At 47.5% G+C, this 21,866-nt stretch overlaps 1 protein-coding gene across 4 annotated transcripts; it reads left to right on the top strand.

The window, feature by feature from the left end:
* Positions 1 to 1,522: 1,522 nt before the first annotated feature.
* On the top strand, positions 1,523 to 18,908 carry Chn (zinc finger transcriptional factor charlatan). 4 transcript variants are annotated; one of them, XM_076809615.1, is made up of 8 exons: positions 1,523 to 1,678; positions 8,027 to 8,189; positions 9,149 to 9,334; positions 11,584 to 11,891; positions 13,003 to 13,646; positions 14,387 to 14,698; positions 16,217 to 16,321; positions 17,124 to 18,908. In XM_076809615.1, the coding sequence occupies exons 2-8, from the start codon at positions 8,090 to 8,092 to the stop codon at positions 17,884 to 17,886; spliced, it is 2,418 nt and encodes an 805-aa protein (XP_076665730.1). In that variant the 5' UTR covers positions 1,523 to 1,678; positions 8,027 to 8,089; the 3' UTR covers positions 17,887 to 18,908. The 4 variants fall into 4 exon arrangements, with proteins under 4 accessions (XP_076665730.1, XP_076665732.1, XP_076665731.1 ...); XM_076809617.1 differs by having other exon boundaries at positions 1,524 to 1,678; positions 17,376 to 18,908; XM_076809616.1 differs by lacking the exon at positions 1,523 to 1,678 and adding an exon at positions 1,955 to 2,555.
* The last annotated feature ends 2,958 nt before the right edge of the window (positions 18,909 to 21,866 follow it).

The following is a 21,866-nucleotide window of genomic DNA, read 5'->3' as shown; positions in this document are numbered from 1 at the left end:
CTGCGTCGTGCAGCACCGCCTCGACTGGTCGGGCCATGCGGTACTCGCAGCGACCAAGCGGCTATATCTGATATTCTTATACAGGATTCTCGAAAATGGTAAGTATTTGAAAAAAAAAAACTGAAGGAGAAAAACTCTTACTGTTTTTTATATCCAACATAATACGGTATTTCAATTTTTGGTGTTCGCAATATTTTCCTTGAAACGAGGGTGAATTTTAGTTTTTTAAATGGAATGTTATATATATTATTACCCAATATGAAAGCGACTGTCAAGACAAATTCAACCATATGGTACACTATGACTTTCAAAGCCACACAAGGGTAGGAATGAAAGAAAGAAACTCAATCTACCAGATAGATAGTTCAATATATTTATTTCATTCCTAACCTTGTGTGGCCTTGAAGGTCATAGCATACCATACGGTTAAATTTGTTTTGACAGTCGCTTTCATATTGGATAATCAAATATATAGCATTCCATTTCAAAAACTAAAAGTCACCCTCGTTTCAAGGAAAATATTGCGACCACCAAAAATTGAGATACCGTATTATGTTGGATATGAAAAACAGTAAAAGTTTTCCTTCTTCAATTTTTTTCAAATATTTATCATTTTCGAGAATCCTGTATAAGAATATCAGGTATAGCTGCTTGGCCGCTGCGAGTACCGCACGGCCCGACCAGTCGAGCCGGTGCTGGGCGACGCAGCTTCAACTTTCGACAATTTTTACAGAGCCAATTTTAAAATGTGCACATTTTTGAAAATTTGTCCATCAAGGGGAAGGGTAAAACTATATTCTCCTTTTTTCTAGATTTTTAAAATCGCGCCCGATGTTAAACAGCTGCATTAGTTTAAAATAGTTGCACAAAAATGGTTCAAATTTTTCAAAATTTCGAAAAATCCTTTGAGGTGCGTTTAAATATCACTAAAGACTACAACATGTTCAAATCTCAGCAATCTACGAAAATGTACTCCGTCATCTGTCCGAGTTCGCATGGAATGTCCTAGCTGCAAAGTGAAACGTTGCCAGTGACCCAGGGAAATTCTGTCATTAGTATTCGACTGAACTTAAAATACTCCAACGATTGGAATGAAGACGGTGGCTCGGCATTGCCACAGGTACCGCTAGATCGATTTAAACGTTTGCCCATATTTTCGTAGACGGGTGCGCGCCGTGCATCGAATTACTTAACCCCCGGAAGGGTTGTTTCAGGACTCTTACAGCGCGAAACTCTATTAATATAAATTGAAGGTATTCCGTGGTCGTCGCCGACATAACTCCCGTCGTCGTAGACGTTTCTGCCCGCTGGATGTGTGCGAAGAGGGAGGAGGATGAGGATGAGGTTGAGGATGAGGAGGGATGGGTAGGAGGGAGAGAGGAAGCGAGAGGAGGGAGGGTCGGGAACAGGCTCGACTGCTCCCCCTAATACTGCAGGATTGAATGGGCGAGGAGGGTGGTATTGGGTTCCCTCACCCCACTCCCACCACCCACACGCCGCTGCTCCCAACCCACCCGCGCCACCCACTTCTGTCCGCCTGCCACCCCGCCTGCCCACCCACTCGCCACCCGACTGCCGTCGAGGAAACAACCTGCAACCGAACCAGCACAACGTTTTCTCGAACAACGAATTTCCATCGGGGGATCCTGGCTGGACGTGGGCCCGCGACCAGACGCCCGTGAGTACTGCCTGCACACTTTCGTCCTTATCGTCCTGCCACCGATTCGACCACCGACGCCGATCGCGCGCGCTTCAATTTTTCCTGCCCGCTGTTCCCCCCAAGCACCGTCATTCTTCCTCCTTTCTTCCTCTTCTCCTGCCTTCTCCGTCCTCCTCGCCCGCCTCGCTCGCGCTGTCACCGCGGTCCTCTACGTGGCCGCCGGGATCGGTGCCGTTCGTCGCGCTGCAAAGAAGCAATCGAAATCGATGGTACACGTCGGCGGAACCGAGGGGACGGGGCCGGAGAGCGGCGGAGACCGAAGCCTGGAGGTGGGACGAGTGCCGTTGCGGGTCGCGAAAGTTGCGTGAGGCTGTCCGAGGGAGAGGTGGTGCCATGTCTGGAACGAATATAGTGCGGTGGTTGACGGAGCAGAGGGTGGAGGATAGGAGTGTTCATTGGGAACGCATTAGACGCGGATTTCTTCGACACTGGCACTGTCTAGGGGCAGAAAGACACGTTTGCCGGGCTTCTAGGGCCGAGCGGATCGCTCCGCACGCGGTTCCGTCTAGCCTCGAGTGTTGCTTCACTATATTCCATCCACCCACGTTACGTGACCGAGCGCGTAGGCCGAAGACGACGCCGCGGCAAGGAGCGCGCGTTTGACGCCGGTCCGCGCGCGAGTGGATCGCGCGCTAGTCTCCTCTCGTGCCAGCACGAGCGTGGAACGCTCGATATGCGCTCTCCGCGTGTGCGTGCCCCTCTGGCCGGACCGTGGCCGCTGTTCCTTCGCCGTTTCCGCCTGTGTGCGCGGATACTTTTGCGCGACGCCCAGTGCCCACGGAAGAGGAGCTCCGTCACGAGCGTACGGATCGCCGAGTTGGAGCGTAACGTGCAGGTAGAGGTCCGCGTCCGAGTACCGTGCTCCAGGGGTACTATAATACAGACGGCCGATGCCATTTCTAAATGGCCGGTGTGTTGCGCCTGCATGCACGTAAATATACGTGGGAGGAGTGCGCGAGCGCGAGCACACGCGGGCGCGCCTGCCTACGAGACCCGCTCGTCGTCCTTGGTTAGTCGGTAATAATTTCCGGATGAATTTGAATGGCACACTGCGCGCGCCTTCTCTCCACTCTCTTCCCCGCTACACTCCCCTCCAGCCGTCCCAAACCCCCCCTCCCCGACCTCTCTCTCTCTCTCTCTCGCTCCCACCCTGTTTTTCTGCCAGTCTCACTCCGTCGTTCTCCTCTCTCCTTTTTTCCTTCTCTCCGTTCCCTCGAGCCCGCGTGTGTATGTACACCTCCCTCTGGGTCTCTACCCACCCGCATCTTCCCCTCGAGCCTCCTCCCTCCGCCCCTCCGCGGCTTGGGTCGGTAGTTTGCTTCGGTAGCAGCGGTGCTCAACCGGCGCAGAAGCCTGCGGACCCACCCTCCGTCACCATCTGTCGCCTACGAGGGACGCGTCCTCGATCGCCACGGAGGGGAATATTGATTTATTCGCCGGCCGTGTAACCCCTTCCACGCATACCGAACGTTCCTGCCCCACCCCCCTGGCACCGATGTACACCACCGACGCGCAACATACACGTCGTGCCCGACGGCTAGGGTTGCCGGTTCCCTTCGCTCTTCACCCCCCTCCCTCCCTTCCCGCTCAGCACCCCCGGCTCGGCGTTTTCCGCTCACGCGGCGTCTCCCGATCAATACGCCAGACCCCTGCAGGGGGTGGAAACTCCAGCAAAACTTTTGGATCGGTATTTGCGCGCCCTCTAAGCTGCGAAAGATTCGGTTTGAACTAAAATTCAATATGGCGGCGCGTGCCGGAAAAATTAAATGCACTCAGAATCCGAGTACTGTAATACGTGGAATAAGAAATACATTTGCTGACACGTTAAGAAGATTTTGATAATACCAACAAGTGTATCTCTTATCCTAGATTTTGTATGAGATAATTGTAAAAAATACAAGTAGAGGTTAGGATTAGTGAGTGGCTCAGATTTTTCTTTGAAATATGTTCCTTGTATTCAGTTTAACAGTTTGCTTAATCGCTAGAGTGTTAAGTAATTATATTAATTACTTATATTACATTGTTCATGTATGTACATATATATTCCTTCGTACGCGACCTCCGTGTACATGGTGTTCCTCTACCTATGGTCAATACTTTGGTGGATCCAGCAGATGTCCTAGAATTCTACATTAATTGCGGTACAGCATCGTCTTTTAATATTTGGCGAATGCGTGTAATTTTGTAGGCACTTACAGGAAAGTGTAGTTGACAAACTCTGCAGTTGCGCAATTCGTCAGATGTAAGACCATCCAGGTTCGGATTATTAATTGCCTGCTACCATTGCTCTTTATATTGCTGTTCGAAGTACAACTTGGCTTACAAAATTCATTTTTATGTCCTTTAATAGCATTTAACGAGTGCATTCCAAAAATACAATTTTTAAGTTTAGGAAATCATTTTTAATATTTTTTACAGTAAATTAAAAGTTTCTGATAATACAGTTTATACCCTAAAAATTCAGAAAACGTCACGAATAGTCAAATAAACAAGTGTCTTAGATGTAACTCAAACCGTACATAAAACTTTCCTACCTGTCAGCCTCTTTGCAGTTGCCCCATTCTTCTGCACATTCTATTTAAGTTATTAAACAGTAAACACGAGTAAACACTAGCGTTTCACTCACGTCACACTTGTTTTCGCTTATAAGACAGCATAAGTCTCAGCCGAACGTGTATCTAAAGACACAAACGCAACTATACCGCGACACTAGCGCCCTCTGAGCCACGAAAGTCTGTTCTTTCCTGTCTAAACGCTATTCCGGAAGTTCCCTATTCAGTTTCCACCCACTGGACCCCTGGCTCCTTCTTCCTCGTTCCACGCGGCTAGCCAGTCGAAAAGCGCGTTACGTCCACGCCGACGATCGAAATCGATTGGCAGGGGGTGGGATCCAGCCCGATCCGTGCTCCAGGAGGGGGCTTCGAATCAACTGGTTAGCTCGAGGAGCCGTTTCCTCGGCACAGAGTGGTATTTACAAATGGAAATTGTTTCGTTTACGGCGGCTTGTACCGCCGCTGCTTTATCGGGGATGGCGCTGAAAGTTTGAGCCGTGGGCGGTGGACACGGTTAGGGTTGGGGGGGAAGGATACCGTTGATCTGGATGGGCCTGTCGGTTTCGGCGGCCTGGGTGGGTGAAAGATGGGTCTTGAGCTGAACCGTGGTATAATGAACCATGTGGTCGATCTTCTTCTCCATGCTGAGATTGTTGCACGATGCGGAGCGCGAGTGGGTCTTCGAATCTGGTAGACAGTGGGGCTCTAATTTTGGAGCATCGCGCTTGTCAGGGTGATTTGTAGTTGGTTTTACGTTTTACACTGCTGTCCATTTTAGGGGGTTGTTTGTATCTTGTCGTTGAAGGGTTGTTTATTCTCTTGGGTCGTTAGTTTTGAAAATCCTTTCGAATTTGGTATAGGGTGAGATCGCGTTTTAGCTAATTGAGTTGTGGGCATTTAATGCTAAACTTTTAATGAATATAGTGAATATCGGAGATGCTTGATTTTCGTGGAAAATTTTAAGGGAAGTGTCCTCCGTTTTTCGTATCTAAAAGCTATACTCCGTAATAGATTTCAAGGAACCAGCTATCATATATATATATATATATATCAACACAAGATTTTTATATATATATATATATATAAGAATCTTGTGTTGAGACAATATAGGGAAGCACAAACATTTAATTGTTGATTCTCTATATTTGTAGGTTACTATAGCACGTGGAAAGTATGTAATAAACACTTATTGTGTAATTAATAATAAACCACTATATTTTTAGACGCATCAACCTGTGTTTTTCCTTAAGAAGGGAACCCCTTTATCACAGAGGTTTATTATTAATTACATAATAAGTGTTTATTGCATACTTCCCACGTGCTATACTAACCTAAAAATATAGAGAATCAATAATTAAATGTTTGTGCTTCCCTATATTGTCTTAACACAAGATTCTTATAGAAACTTGTACTTGTAGATTTCAGTATTTAAAGATCCCTATTTACTAGTTCACTCGCGAATTATCAATGTAATTAATTATGAGTTTACTGTCACTCCGTCTATCTATTTACTTTTCCTGGCCTCTCCAGTCCCCACCTCTCTCGAGCATATCTGGCTCACGGACACACACACAAAGCCTACATATATTTCTTGGCAGTGCAGGAAAGGGGCACCATTTCCCTCTGTCGTGCTTCAAGGAAACGGAGGTTCGCTCTCGTTCGAGGTCTAAGTGAAAATCGATACCTCTTTTCAGTCAGCCTCTAAATTGTACCACGGGTTCCAAAGGCGAAAGATTTCCCGTTCATGAATATTTAACGCCCCGTAACACAATCAGGGGGTGAATTTTTCGCCCTCTCCTGTCCTTTCGCAGGGATGCAACGAGCATGGAAGAGTTACGACTGCTTACGCTCCAGTGAATTGTAAAGTGGCCTTAACTTTCGATCGAGTTTCCCGAGATCCTCGGGAAATCCCTTTAATTGCTCGTCCCTTCCTCCTTCGTTATTGCGGTTCCTTTTAAGACACTATCTAAAGTACTTTCCCAACATTCCTCGGCAACTTCTGCAACTTCCAAGTCTACTTTCTCCGCAGAAGTACGGACCGAAGCGTCGAACGATTCTCCGATCCCTGACCTGCCGAAGAGTCCGAAGAATCGTGAAATCGAGACCTTGGCCGATTTCAGAAACAGAACTGCAGAGATTGCGGCCAGAAATCGGGTTGGAAATCAGCGTTCGTCGCTACCAAAAATCAGCTCCGTCACGCACGATCCTCCCTGAAATTACGAAATCCACGACCCAGAAAATCCCTCCGAGCTGGATAGGGAAACGATCCGTCGTCTCGACAGAGCAAGGCACGCCCGTCGTGCATAATAATTACTTCGCGCCTGTGTACCTGATTTCCGTGAGCCTCTAATTGAAGAGCCGGTACCGTCGATCGCTATTCCTAAACGCTTCCTAACAACCCCGATTCCAATCCTATCCCACCCCCCGCGGAGAACTCGTTAACGCCATCGACACGGGGATTCGCGAGTTCCTGTCGCCGGGATCCACGATCCGCGCGCATTAACCCTGCATTTACGAGCGGACGAGCGGGGAATGCGTTTCGTGGGGGTTCGAAAGCAATATTACGCTGCTATTGCCTCGTTTAGATTAGGGGGGTAGACGGTACTCTTACAAATGCCGTGGACACTTATCGTTAGCAGGGTGTTGGCGTCGTTTCTGCAATTGCCACTGGAAGGAATTTCTCAGGTGCACTGCTTTGGAAGTAGGATGTTGCTTTTCAGCGCAACATGTTTCGGTGCGTTCCAGCTGGATATATAAAAGATACGAACGCGGAGGGAGATTGGTCGAGAAGAGGGGTAGATCGAAAGGAAAGTGTTTGCTTTGAAATAGTTATTCTTTCGTGGCTTACACTGATGCAAAGAATATTTAATTTGTACATATTCAATACGAGTCCTGCGATATATAATTAATTTTCTCGCCACGTGGTGCAGCGACGATGGCCCAGCATATCCTGGAAACCTCCCATTATTTTCACCCCTGTCTCGACGACGCTTCCGATGCCCTGCAGTTTGAAAAATTGAATCCTCCGGGGATACAATATCTCATACGCCACGCTCCGATAACATCCCTGTAAATCCGCGGCGCAATCGCCTCGCCCCGAAAGATACCCCGCCACTTAGCATCGGGGACGATCAACTTTACCCTGGAAACTGGAGCGCGAATCCGACGAGTTTATACGGTAATGCGCTCCATCAAGATTTATGAATTTCCAGAATTTCGCAACCCACCCGCCGAATGCCCCCGAGATACGATAGCGTGTCGCAAACTTGTCCTCGGGTAAGCCAGCCGCGCCATCTCCTCTGAATAAACAATTTCCATCCAGATTGTCGCGTCTTCTCCTCTGCTCTTACTTTAATGCCGAATACCGCCGCGGCGAAGGTTCCCGTTTAAATGCGCACCTCCCCTGCTCGACAAACGTATCATTACGCCTATTGAAACTGCGCCCTAAGCGAGCGATTCCTCGAGCTATGCAAATCAACCACTCAGCTGGGGAAGAAAAGTTAAGCCCCCGGAGCGATTAAAGGAGGAACAGCTTCCTCGGAGGATTTAATTAAGGCGCGATGACCCATCGCCCCCTCGTCGATTCAACCCCAATTAACCGTCGGCACGCGGTAATACCATTGCGTTCTCGAACGAGCGAAAGAGTTGTAAATTTCCTGGCAGAGGTGGAGGAACGCCGGGAAAGCGGGATTGGGAGGGGGGTGCGAGGGATTATTAGGCACAATCCGACTTACGGTTACAACCTGGCCCGCAGGTAGACGAACGGGGAGGGCTTATTGTTCCAAGGACAGTGGGTGACCGCTGAGGGGCTTGAAAAATGGAGGGCAGCGGCACCGGAATTAGCAGGCTCGACTGCTACGAGGATATGTTCAAGGAAATAACCAGGAAGCTCTACGGAGAGGATCCTGATCACAGAAGTGAGTAAATACCATCTTGCTACTTAATCGTCCCGTTTCGTTGATGCATTTTAATTTATACCATTGCATATACTATATTCGCTTAAGGGGTCATGCTCAGTCAGGAGGCCGAAAAAAGGGTGGTCTTTGGAAATTTTTTACTCGAAAGCTATGACACATTTCTCAAAAAATCTTTTTTCCTTTTAAGGATTGCATCTAATACTGTGCGTCGTAATTTTTTTATTTAAAAATGTTTATCAGTAACTAAGTTATTGTCCATCACTCGAAGGCTCTCTAAATAAAAAGGCTTCTGCGGTGACCACTGCTGCTCGAGAGTCGATCATCGAAAATAAAAAATTCAAAAGAATTTACTTATTATATTATATTATCTAGCATTTGAACGAAGGATTTTTCGAAATATTAATTTGGAAAAAAATAGCTGATGTTTAAAGTAAAAGTTTCAATTTTTATCACAAATCGTGCCTGATTTTCGCGAATTAAAAGAAAACTAAGCATCGGATAAAAGAATCCTTCGTTCAAATACTAGATAATATAATACAATAAGTAAATTCTTCCGAATTTTTTATTTTAGATGCTCGACTTTCGAGCAGCAGTGGTCACCGCAGAAGCCTATTTTTTCATAAAACCCCCTTCGAGTGATAGACAATAACTCAGTTATTGTTAAACATTTTTAAACAAAAAAATTACGATGCACGGCCCTAGATGCAATCCTTAAAAGTAGAAAAGATTTTTTGCGAAATATATTATAGCTTTCGAGTAAAAAATTTCCAAAGACCACCCTTTTTCCTTCCTCCTGACTGAGCATGACCCCTTAAATTCTCTCTACTTCCCGCGTGAAATATAGCGGCTCATAATGACCATGGTGCTTTAAACAACTCGCCCACCATTTCCCTCCGCTGGCGATGCGCTGTTCATTAATCAAGAGCGTAGTATAATTTTACTATTCGTGGTTGATGCAGCGTCCAGCGTGCAGAACGAGTTCGAGACCTCGGTGTCGTACAAGAACGACGACGACACCGGAAACGGAACCGACGGTAGCGACGATGGAAATTGGACATGCGAGGATGAGCCGCTTAAAGGGACCGATGGCAGCCGTATCGCGGCTTATCACGCTGGGAAAGCAACCTGGAGATGCTACGAGTGCGGTTCGTATATACGCGAGATTTCCATCCCCCTTTCGCCCTGGAGCGAGGAGCTCCTAAAAACTCGAAACTCGGAAAAGCCCCCAGCCAGCTCCGGACAATTCGCTTCCTCCACCGTTAAAGGAATGGCATCCAGCCACTTAACCCGGACCGAAGCCAGACCTTCCTTCGCCGTTAATTCAATTAATTTGAGTCCCTTTCAACGTCGGAACAACCATTTATGAGCCTTTGAGCGTCGACTGGCGTTTCCTGCGAGTCACGAGCTACGCAGCGACAATTATTATAACGATGTTGACTGTGGAGGCGCGTTTTCGCTGCAGCGAGCGTAAATACCGGCAGCGTATCGTCGAAGATAACGGGTCAGCGGGCACGAAAGGCCCCCGGGCTAAATTCACGCGGAATTGCAGCGGCAAACAATATGGGACGCAGCTCGCTAAAGCTGCACGGGTCCTTTTTCGGACAAAGGGGGTTTTATTGCCCCCGCCGGGGCGTTCCTACGGTAATTTCCCAAGCGTTCCGTGTCATCGAAGCGGGGTAGAGGGTGCTTAAGGAGCCCACCCCGCCTTTGTAAATAGAAACTGTCGCGGAAAAATAATAGCTGCTCGCGACCAGCCGTTTCGCGTGCTCCGTCCTGACTATCCTTAAGCCGACTCATTATTGCCTTTCCGCCGGCGTTCGACGGCCCTCGACGCTGTTCAAGGCGTGCCTTTCGTTTCGCGCCATGCCGAATCCAGCCAATTCAAGCGCAGTTACGCGTCTCAGCAGGCCATTCTGCTCTAAACGTTCATCCCGATCTAATCGAATTCAGAATACACTTGCGGCGTGGATGACTCTAAAATTGCGCCCTCCGAGCGCGTTTAAATCTGTACCTACATTTCATTTATTCCCTGAATAATCTCGGATACCGCGTACGTCGAATGCTCGACCTACATATCCAGATCGATTCCACCTTCTACAGGTTATCTTGCACTGAATATTAGAGCCGAGCGAGAAGCGATATCGCATGCAAAGATAAAATGGAAACGTGGAATAAAATTCTCTCTTTTAGAAGCTTCCCCCTCGGCGGTATCGATTTCGAATGTACGTCAAGACGCGCGTAGAGTCCCGAGTCTCCGCGTGCTGCTCTTCAGAAGCGAATGTTTCCATTCGGTGTTTGTACCTCTGTACACCGATAAGGTCAGGACTCGATAGTATTGATGCGAGCCGTCGGTTTCTAAGAGTCTATCGACATGTCAGGACGGAGCGGACAATCTTTCACCGCGAGTTGCCCGAAAACAGAAGCTAAGTGCAGAGAATCATTACGCCACATTCAGGTACGGAATCAACTCTGACAGGATACTTTCCGTATCCTCCACCCTCTGTTTTATACCATGTCCGCTTGGAAGTAGTGGTGGAGAATTACCGATGGTCGTGACTGTCGATGGTGGTAGATAGTAATCGATAGTTGGATCCCTGCTATAAATAATTATCGACTGTTTCCGTAACGTAAATCCACTATCGCGTATGTACCTACATATTACAAGCGTATAATAATCGTCATCTTTATTGGAATAAATTAGCAACAGTTGAGTACAATCGATGTTGAATAGCAAATAGAAAAGAATTCAAAATGAAGCATATAAGAAGTGTTTAAGAAAAGAGTAGTGTAGGAAAATAGCCATTGATTTTTATTTAAAAGAAAAACGATTAAGTGAACAGTTTTCGCTTTTATTCTGGACCCCGTCTGGGAAATTATTTGTTGAGTTTTACTAAAGATTCTTCATACTCTGCGAAAGTAGCCGGAATACAGAGATATTTCTTGCATAACTCTGACAAAGGTTGAAGTTCTTCATTTACTTAAAAACATTATAATAATTATTATTTTACGCGGATAGCGTCATGGCATGAACAGAGGGAAAGTGGGGGGAGAAGACTATCGAATAGCATCGATAGTCATGTAAAAATATCGATAGCTTTCTATATTGAAAACTATCGATAAATCGCCACCACTACTTGGAAATCCCTTCTTAGCCTCCCCACCCCTCCCCCTCGTCTACCAAGTCCATCGAAGAAACGCGTTACGACCCATTCGAAACGCAATGCTCCATCGCCAAGGTAGACCAGCGACCCTCGGAGGTCGTAGAAACAAATTTCAACTCCACCCGAGCCCCACCTCTGTGGGTTTCCGCGAGGTTCCCGAGGCGACAAAGACGGCTATGGGGGCGGTGGGCTCGCGGGTGTCGGGAAAATTGACGAATCCCATTGTCCAACAGGCGACGTGATGGGCGGCGGGCCGCGGGACGTGGCCGAGCACTTTATGGAGCTTCATTCCTCGAGGATCCTCGCCGACGACAGCAGGAACAGGCACCACTCGCCGCGCAAGGATTACCTGCAGTCCGAGCTGAAAGTCGAGGACGTGATTACGTACCTGGAGAGGCTACGGGAGCGGGCCGAGCGGGTTGCACCGCCGTCCAGACGGACCCAGGAGACCCAAACAGTACCTGCCGCCTTGCTGCCGGTCACGTCGACCTTCCTCCTGCAGGAGTTGCCGTCCTCCCCTGCGCCGCAACATCTTCACCAGGTAGGCGGCACGGAACACTCGGGATCAGTCGCCCGTAGATCTCAGAGTGTTACATTAAACAGACACGTTCGAGTGCGATCTACGCACTTTCACCGTTTCAAGTACGATTGTAAGGTAGACGAATGCCGATTGCAGTCGAGGTTCGTTTTAAATATCAGTAACCACCAGTAACTATTTATTCGCCCTCCAGCAGCAAGAACGATTATGACAATACAATAGTACGTCAACGACGATAGTACAGTGGCTCGCATTAATATTCGGACGCTTTTCAAAGTCGCATAACTTTTTTAGAATTGGTCCAAACAACTTGAGTTTTTTTGAGAAGCTAGAAGGACTAGTTTGCTAACTGACGCGTTTCGTCGTTTTGAAAAAAAAATGTATTTGGTTGGAATAGCGAAAAGAATACTCAAGTTGTTTGGACCAATTCTAAAAAAGTTATGCGATTTTAAAAAGTGTCCGAATATTAATGCGAGCCACTGTATGTACTACTGAAGGGTCATGTCAGGACAGTCTGTATTCGTAGCCGGATGGTCAGGAACTGCCTCGTACTTGTTTACAATCGTTTCATTCCAGTAGCCTATCCCCTCCTAGTCGCCGGTCTCCTCAAAGGACAAGCAATTAAGGTGACGCTCAAACGCTATATTTTGTTTTCCATGGGATCCATACGTTCGATTCGATTGTTCCCATAGTATTCTGTAAATCGGGAGTTAGACTAATACCGAGTGCGATAATACTAAACATTGCTAAGTGCTCGGGACGATTGCTTCCAAGCTCGCCCTCGTAGCGAGTCCAAATGTTCTCGTGTCTCTTTAAATAGGGCCGTACGTTTTCATTGCTACCTACAGTATTGTATCTGCCGCGAAGACGAGATCACCGTCGTATCAGAGCATCTGTATTTGGATAGCGTGGTGGATAAAGAATAGTTTTCTAAAAAGAAACGCTTCGAAGCAAACAGTTCCTTCCTCAAATATATCCGCCCCATATCTGATCCACTAGAATAATTCCTCCTCCTATCCGAACCCACAGCAACCCTCCTCAGTATCCACCCACCACAATGATTACCAAAACTATATTTTGCAGCAACGATAAACAATACTATCTAATCTTACAGAACGCAACGACGATGCCAACATCGGCGACAGTATCCGCCAGCGGAAAACGGTACACCTGTCCCTACTGCCCTTACGGGACGGATCGTCGCGACCTGTACACGCGGCACGAGAACATTCACCGCGAGGAGAAGCCGTTCCACTGTTACATCTGTTACAAACCCTTCAACCGGGCCGACCATGTGAAAAAACACTTCCTGAGGATGCATCGGGAGCACGGCTACGAGCTGTCCAGGATACGCAGACCAGCTGGATCGAGCGCGCCGAAGCCTCTTCAGCAAGATTCCGCCGTCGGGCCCACTGGAAACGCGAACGTGAACGGCCAGCAGCAACAGCAACAGCAACAGCAACAACAGCAGCAGCAACAGCAGCAGCAACAGCAGCAACAACAACAGCAGCAGCAGCAGCAACAGCACACGAATTATTCATCTGGGTTCAACAATAACAAGAGTTACCAATTGCAGCCGAATCCTGGCAACGGCACCACCGCTAACGCCGCAGGGATTTATCAGGCGACCACCATGCCTGCACCGAGCATCATGCAACCGGATGCAGCGAATTGCAACACAGGCAGGAGGGTGCAGAACGGGGGCTGTAACAGTAAGAGTCATCTGAAAGGCGGTTCCAAGGGTGCTCAGGAGCGGAGGTACGATTTTAATCGAACTTTGCTTTTCCTTTTCAATCTGAGAGTGGAGATGGTGCAACGTCCAGACACTCTGGTCAAGTAGTTAAGGATTACAAGGGGAGGACGCGATGAGATAGATTTTGATGAGCCTTGGCACGATGGATCTATGTCGAAAATAAGTAAATACGTGTGCGAGCGTTTCAGCCAATGGGCCTTAATAATAGAGATATTTACATGTAAATTATTCAAAATTTCATAGTGGCCGTGGGGTTTTAGTGGGTAAAAATCCCACGCTACCCTGGCGTCCGCGGGAGTTGGGGTGCCTTTTGAAGATATCCCCATGTTAAAAAAAATTATAAATTATTTTTTTATAAATTATTTTAAAAAATTATAAATTATTTTTTATAAATTATTTTAAAATATATAAATTATTTCTTATAAATTATTTAAAAAAATATAAATTATTTTTTATAAGTTATTAAAAAATATATAAATTATTTTTTATAAATTATTAAAAAAAATATCAATTATTTTTTTATAATTTTTTTATATTTTTTTTAACGTGGGAATACCCACTAAAACCCCACGGCCACTATGAAAACTTTAATAAAAAAGATAACTGAAAAGCTAGGACACGTATTTACTTATTTTCGACATAGATCCATCCTGGCAAGGCTCATCAAAATCGACGTCTATCTCAACGCGTGCTCCCCTCGTTAGTGGAAATATGTACAGCGGATGAGCAGGTTGGCCACTTTCAGGTACACTTGCTGCTACTGTTCCTGGAGCGGTGTGGACAACTGGTGCCTGAAACGGCACCTCAACACCCATCTCAAGCCGTTCGCCTGCACCCTGTGCGAGTACAAGGCTGCACGCGCAGAACGTCTAGCGACGCACGTGCTGAAGGTGCACAACAGGCGGCAGTGCTCGAGATGCTCGTTCCTCGGCGAGGACGCGGCGCAGCTGCAGATGCACCAGCTGCACGTGCATCGCGTCAGCAGCGCGAACGCGCCCGCGGCAGCCACGGCCCAGGTTGTACCGCCACCCAATAATCGTCACCAGCAACCCTTGCAGTAAGGATGCCTTTCTCTATTTCCCTGATAAGTGTGGGGGCGTGAATATGGGGAGGTGGGATAAATTTAGGGATGGTCTTTGACGTGAAACTCGACTCGAGTGTTTTCTTAGAGCAAGAATGTTTGCAGAGTTAGGAATCCTTTTCTGTTCACCTCTCCCGTAATATCATCACTCCTTCCAGTTCGATCACTTGGTAGTGGCTTTCAGAAGTTTCTAGTAGCCACTGCAGCTCCTTAGCGTGTCGTTACAGGGGATAGAAACGCGGCAGTGGCGATGTGTGGTGGGGAACTGAAAGCTCCTATGGCTGAAAGCATCTGAGCTCGACGAGCGTTCATTGACTTTCAAATGCCAACATTCTGACGCAACGACGGCTGTTTCTAGGGATCGCTTGAAACGATTACTGCTACCACTCTTCGAGCACAAGTGCATTCGTGCTGCAGCTTCCTCGGGACTTAAGAGAACCCTTTGGCGACCATTTTAATCATCCTCCAGATCCGATCAAAGATCCACTGAACTCTAGTATCTCCATATACACCTTGGTACCGCGGAAAAGCAAATCCTCGCAACGATCCAATCCCAAAACTTTCTACCGACGCCAGTGCCTCCGCACTCCACCATACCACATGTCTATCTCTGAAAAAAAAATCCGCGAAATCCCTCGTTGGAACAGATTGGACGTTCGTGTTATCCGCTGGTCACCCACCGCCTCTAATCACTCTGAAACCCGATCGAACTCGGGGTAAACGAACATTCGCTGTTTCACGGTTCGCCGAAACGCACCGTGGCCCGGATTCTCGGCGCGGCTAGTAACATTTTTCTGCCGGCGCGCTCGTTAATTGAAGTCAGATCGAACGGCGCTATAAATCCTCGCCGGCCAGACGTGTTTGGTTTAGCAGGGCCCGCGGTTTGGCCGCCCGGCCAGGCTGACGCAGTTCAAACAACATCGCCTACCGGGCAACCGTGCCGCTGGGAAATTCATTAAAACGATTTAATTGGAAGTCGATCGCGACGACTAATCCCGTCCCCGTTACTTTTTTCGCCCGCATTCTCCGCCCGTCCACCCTCCTGCAGAGCAAACACGTGTAACGAGCGGTTGACAGATTTAAGCTTCGATCAGAGCCGACAGGCGTGTTTCTCTTTGTCGTTAGCTGCTCTTTAAACAGAATTATTCCCGGCCGTGGGAATTTGTCGTCGTAGGTGACGGGGTGATGGGAAAGTGTCGGCGTGAGGAATTAAGCGCTTGATTAGGAAACGTTTTCGGGGGAACGCTTTGTTTTTCTGGGTCGTTGGAACCTGAATCGACTCTTGGTGCGGAGCTCTTTGCAGATGAGGGTTCCACTTCGTCAATGGAAACTCTATGTTTCTATTAGTACTCGCTGAAAAAGCTACTTGCTCTAGAAGTATTTCGAATGTCCTCATAACTAGCTTTGGCCGCGAAATTGTGGATCACGGCTTTATCGTAGCTCGTAGTTAATTTCCTAGTGATCCTTATTTATCGCTAATTACCGAATTTACAGCCCCGCGGGAGGAGGAAGGCCACCACCTGGTCCGCCAGTTTTTCCAGCTTCAGCCCCAGCCATCGCACCTGCTGCCACTGTGATACCCCCGACAACGATTCTTGGGTAAGCATCCTGGTGTCCCTGTTGCCCGTGCTACTTGTCTGCTTTTATTTTGCCACCCTCGCGACACTTTAGCGTGCGTACCTTGCGAATGACAGGCGCGAGTCGCCGCACTGACTGTTCAAGTGTCGACTCGCGTGTTCGGATTGAAAGTTCAAACACGGACGATCTCGATTTTAAATCGTTAAGTTGCCACCACGATGGCCTAGCTTCTTTTTGCAATTCGTTGATGTTGCTGGGTCGTCGTTCAGCATCAGGTCGCGAACGCGAGCAATTGCGCGTTCGCAGCGGGCAACGGCAAATTCTAGCACGCTGCTCTCGAGGCCTCGCCATAGATCGTTATTGGAATTGCGCGTTGAAGGCTCGCCGCGCAAACTGTCACGAGCAAGCAGCACTCTGCCGCGCAAGGGCCAGCTTTGACTCGCAGGACTCGACGGAAAGATTGCGACCTGCCGCCGGTCCATCCGCTCCACCCTCCTCCTCTCCTCTTTTCTGTTACGTTGCAGCGTCATTTTTTTGTTGGACGATTTTCTTTTACCCGTTGCCGCGTGCACGCTTCGTTCCGTTTGCTTCTCGGCGCGCCGCAAGGGCACGCGTGTCCCTCCCGGTCGCCTCGCTTTCACTGTTGGTCGTTCACGTTGTCTCTTTTCTCTGTCTCTTTGGTTTCTCTGTCTGCGTTTGCTTTCTTGGCGAGAAAGAAACAGAAACGTCAACGCCGTCCCGTCGCAACGGCCGGCGGGCGCTCGTTCATTGGTAGAAAAATGACGCGAACGTAACTTATGGAACAGTGCCGCGGTGGTTGCAGCCACGAGATGGTAAACTCCCCTGCAACTGCAGCGACAATGGCGTACCCGACCTTGGAAGAGGAGAGGAGGCGGTCGAGCGATCACGGCGACGACCACAACGTCTACGGCCACCCCAGGATATCTGGTCGCGACCACGGCGGCGCCCACGGGCACCACGGCGATCGCGGCGTCGAGCCCCCCATCGGTTGCAGCCGCGACTCGAGGCCGTCGATCGGCACTGCTACTATACTTAATCGTGATTTTGCGTGCAGCTACCGAGCCGTGTCCGAAGCGACCGAAGGACAGTCGGCCAGGGAAACGTACCAGTGCCCTTGGCTGGCGGAGAGCCAGAGGAAGCCGAACGAGAGGCGGTCCAGGAAGCAGAGCCAGCCCAGAAAGGTGACGTGGAACCAGGAATTCGAGGACGACGACCCGGTCGCGCCGGACGGCAACCGCCAGGAGGAAGTCGAAGAGGAGCCGACCTTCAGGTCCGGGAGGAAGTTCGGTTGCTCGAGCGAGCTCAGGAAGAGGTTCATACGTCGGCTGGCTGGCCAAAGGTTGCTCAAGTGTCGCCTGTGCCCCGACGATTCCCCTGCCAGGGGATCTGTCTGCAGACCGTATCACACCAGGGCTTCCCTGGCCCTGCACCAGCTGTGGAGACACGGCAGGCGCAAGAGGACCCTGAAGAGCTGCGCGACCAAGGACCGTCCCGCCTCGCAGGTCTCCTCTATCACGCTGAAGGCTACCGTCTTCACCAGCCCCAGCTACGGTTACCACAGATAACACTCGGTAGTTGGTCGAAAGTTGTACCTCCGGATTCTGGGGGCGTAGCAATGAGCGATCGAGGGGTGGGTCTCGAGAGGAACGAGAAGTTGGCTTGCTTTTAAAAGGGGGACGAGGTTATTGATATTCATTTAACGTTCCTTCTCAGTTGACTGTTTAAGTTTGTTCGAATGTTACGGAGATTAACTCGCCACTTCCCGAGAACCATCGACTCGAACGCAATTCTGGATTCAGGGTATTCGACGCGACACGTTCTATCGCGCCTCGGTGTTCACCGCCGGCGAAACAGGACGTTCGCTTACTTCTTGGGAATCTTCGGGCTTTCCAACTGGGAACTCTGGACCGCGTTTCTGCCGCGGATCAGGCGGGTACTCCGGTTCAGTTGGAGTCGGACGGCTCGCGGAGGTTCCAGGCGATAGAAGAATTCCGTCAGAGCCATCGAAGCTGGTAGATAGAAAAGAATTTCGTTGTAAAGATTAGACGTCGTGGTTGACGAAGCGATAGCAGAAACGAAGGATTCGCCCGAAGGGAGGCGAAAGGAGGACGACGCAACGCCCGAGAGAAGCTGTTAGGGGGATGAGCGGCGAAATCTTAGGATAAGGAAAGACTAATCGAAAGTACCTTTGACTCGCGTCTCCTCGTGAACACTCGATTGCATTCGTAGGCCCTGTCGCGGTCGCGACTAAACAAACCACGAGGAACATTAAAACTCAACGCACTGTCGCGATATTTTCATTGTAAAGATAAAACGCGGAATTAAAGATGTCAGTGTCTCCAAATCGATGTCTCGTGCATTTGTCCATCGTCCGCGTAATCACATGGCTACCTTTCGTTCCCTCGATCATAGGAGTCGTTATGCTTAAGCAGCACGCGGGGAAGGGCCCCCGTGTGGCCACAGGGAGTACGAGGGGGATCGGGCCACTGGGCAAGCATGATTTTTATATAAGGGATATTTGTACAAAAACCACTATCTTGTTTACGTTATTATATGAAATATATTATATCTATTGTACTTAAGCAGAGCACGCAAGTAATCGCAGGAACGTGGATTCCCAGAGATTCAGTGGCCGCTGCTTCTCTGGGGCTCAATGATCTCCAGTGTTTCGTTTCACACCTTCCCTTCGGTTTCGTTCTGTTCCTATCTCATTGTTATTTAAACTGCCTCCACTAAAGTAGATTCCGCACCCGTCTCGAATGATTTGTGTAAGCACTTGGTTCTCGACGAACAATTCCAGAGAATGATACAAAGGTACCGGCGAAGAAGCGATAGAAGTAGCGATCACGTTTGAACGCAAAAAGTAATGCGCGCGACTAATGGTGCACTGTTGATTCCTCAAGGCGCGTATCTTGAAGAACGCTAGAGTCGTGTGACGGTGTTGCGCATTACCCACGTTTCTTTTACCACTCCCCCAACGATCCTGCGTACAAAAACGCATCCGCACAGCGTAGCAGCGCTGTTTTGTAATTCAAGTCGTAAATTACGGAGAAGTGGGGATGTTTTTGCGGAACAGCAGCGACAGAGCTCGTAATTCGTCGCACTTGAATATATGTATGAGTCCACTCGCTCCGTCACTTTTATCGCGTCAAAATTTTGAACGCTCACGCTCCTCGCGCGCGCGCTTGGACGCGTTTTCATCTCTCTCCACAGTTTCCACGCTTTCGGGCGCGAACGATCCCTCGAAACGGGGGCATTTGAATGTTTTTTTATCATAAGCGTGCGGCAAAAAATATTTTATAGCCAAGCCACGTTGCTTGGCCGGGAAAACGCATCGCACCAGTTAAGTTCCCCTTGCATCATTCTGGAGTGGTATATTTTCTTTATTTTCCTTAAGCGACGAGCATATACTGTTTATCTACCGCCTGCATTTATCTTCCTACTTCACGGAAGCGAAGGACAGTACCTTTTTCACTGGGGGATAGAGAAAAATCACGCGAAAAAGAATGCTTAACGAAGTTCCGCGGTACCGCGTTCTCTGCGGCGCACAGTCCGTCGAAGTATATGCGCGTTCGAGACAAAACTCGTAACTTCTCAACTAATTAGTTTTCGACCTAAATACTTTTTTTTAAAGAGAATATAAAGATATATCGATTGGCACATAATAAAATATAGTTTCATTATCTTTATCTTATCAAGATCATTATCGCGATCTTCATTTTTTATTGAATAAAATGTTTTTTATCAACATTTACTTTTGCAATTTGTTGTCGACTAAATACTGACTAACTTTTGATGAAAACATTTTTTTATCAAATTATTTTTATCACGTGCATTTGAAGTTAGAATTTTTTCATTAAAATTTGTATATTTTAAATATATAAAAGGCTTTTTTAGACTAAAAAAGAAGACTCTAAATGCGTTAACGTAATTTATTGTAATTATAAACTTCAAATAGTAATATATAAAAAAACGTAAACGTAATAATTCATATAAAACATGATATAAAAAATACTCCATTTTTTAATCAAATTCGTCCAAACTTGACATTTCATCATCAGTTTCTGTTGCGTCTCAATAACATTGTACTCTTCTGGGAAACGTAGCTCGGAAGGAATGCGCCTCTTTCGTGGCAACGGTGCGCGCTGGCGACCGATGAAACACGACGCTGCACGATTTGCCACCGTTGCGCGATCGGCTCGACGCGCCGGCCAGAGAGATTGTCCTCGAGACACGAGCGAGACGGACTTATACAATTCTTAAATCTCAGTGTTACACCAGATATCCTCTTTATTTGACATTACCTGTGAATCCATTAAACGCGGCTCGATCGTGCTACAAGCGATCGAGAAGTGACCGAGCATTGTCTCGGGAAGCTTAACGCTTTCAATATTGACAGCAGGACATGTTAAATCAGACGATGAACATGAATTGTCTGATTATATTTAAAAGTACCAAAATGTGGTCATAAGGTCCATCAATTTTTTTTGCTTTTGTCTAAAGAAATCCACTTTTCAAAGATATTAGAATACTTGATCTGCACATTTCTTCCTAAAAGAAGTAATAACTTTAGAAATATCTCAAATAATCGCAGGTAGGGGCAGAAAAGAACGTTATTTTAATAAAGTATAAAGTTAGGATAACCAAATATAAAAAAAAGAGTGACGCTTTTTAAAATCGCATAACTTTTTTAGAATTGGTCCAAACAACTCGAGTTTTTTTTAGAAGCTAGAAGGATTAGTTTGCTAAATGACGAATTTGGTCGTCTTGAAAAAAAATGTATTTGGTCGGAATAGCGTAAAGAATAGTAAAGGTCGATTTTTAAACTTTTTTTGTGAGCTTTTAATGAAAATTCAAAAAACCGATCTCGGGAATTTTCGCGATTCTCAACTTTACTCTGCGATCTTTAAACGTTTGTAGCTCGGAGCAACGTTAACCGATTTTGATGAAATTTTAGGCACGTATACAACTTACTGCAATCTACAAACGTTTTTTTTTTAATTTTCATTACAAGCTCACAAAAAAGTTTAAAAATCGACCTTTACTATTCTTTTCGCTATTCCAACCAAATACATTTTTCTTCAAAACGACCAACTTCGTCATTTAGCAAACTAATCCTTCTAGCTTCTCAAAAAAACTCAAGTCGTTTGGCCCAATTCTAAAAAACTTATGCGATTTTAAAAAGTGTCCGCATATTAATGCGAGCCACTGTACGTGTAGAGTAGTGTTGTCGAGTGGAGCAGCATCGTCGCACATTCCCAAACAACAGAATAAATCCGACAAATTCAATCTTGTGTCCCAACCTAGATAATCGCGATTGCCGCGAAAGCTTTGCAAGCAACGGCAACATTTTCGGTGTCCACTGAGTTTCGAAGCCTCGTAGACATGGAGTCCAGTTCCCTGAGCTCGATGGAAGTGGATCGCTGCTTGGCGATCGTTGCTCGAGCGGAGAACCGTACAGAGGAGACGAAGAGCCGCGGTCGAAGCAAGCTGCTAGAAGAAAATTCTGTTCTGCCGGTACAGCGACGAAGCCTGCTAATCGCTG

The sequence above is a fragment of the Andrena cerasifolii genome, chromosome 4, assembly GCF_050908995.1.
Source record: "Andrena cerasifolii isolate SP2316 chromosome 4, iyAndCera1_principal, whole genome shotgun sequence".
In the NCBI taxonomy this organism is placed as follows: Eukaryota; Metazoa; Arthropoda; class Insecta; order Hymenoptera; family Andrenidae; genus Andrena; species Andrena cerasifolii.
Note: the sequence above shows the minus strand (reverse complement) of the source record. Positions and strands in the feature narration are given on the sequence as shown.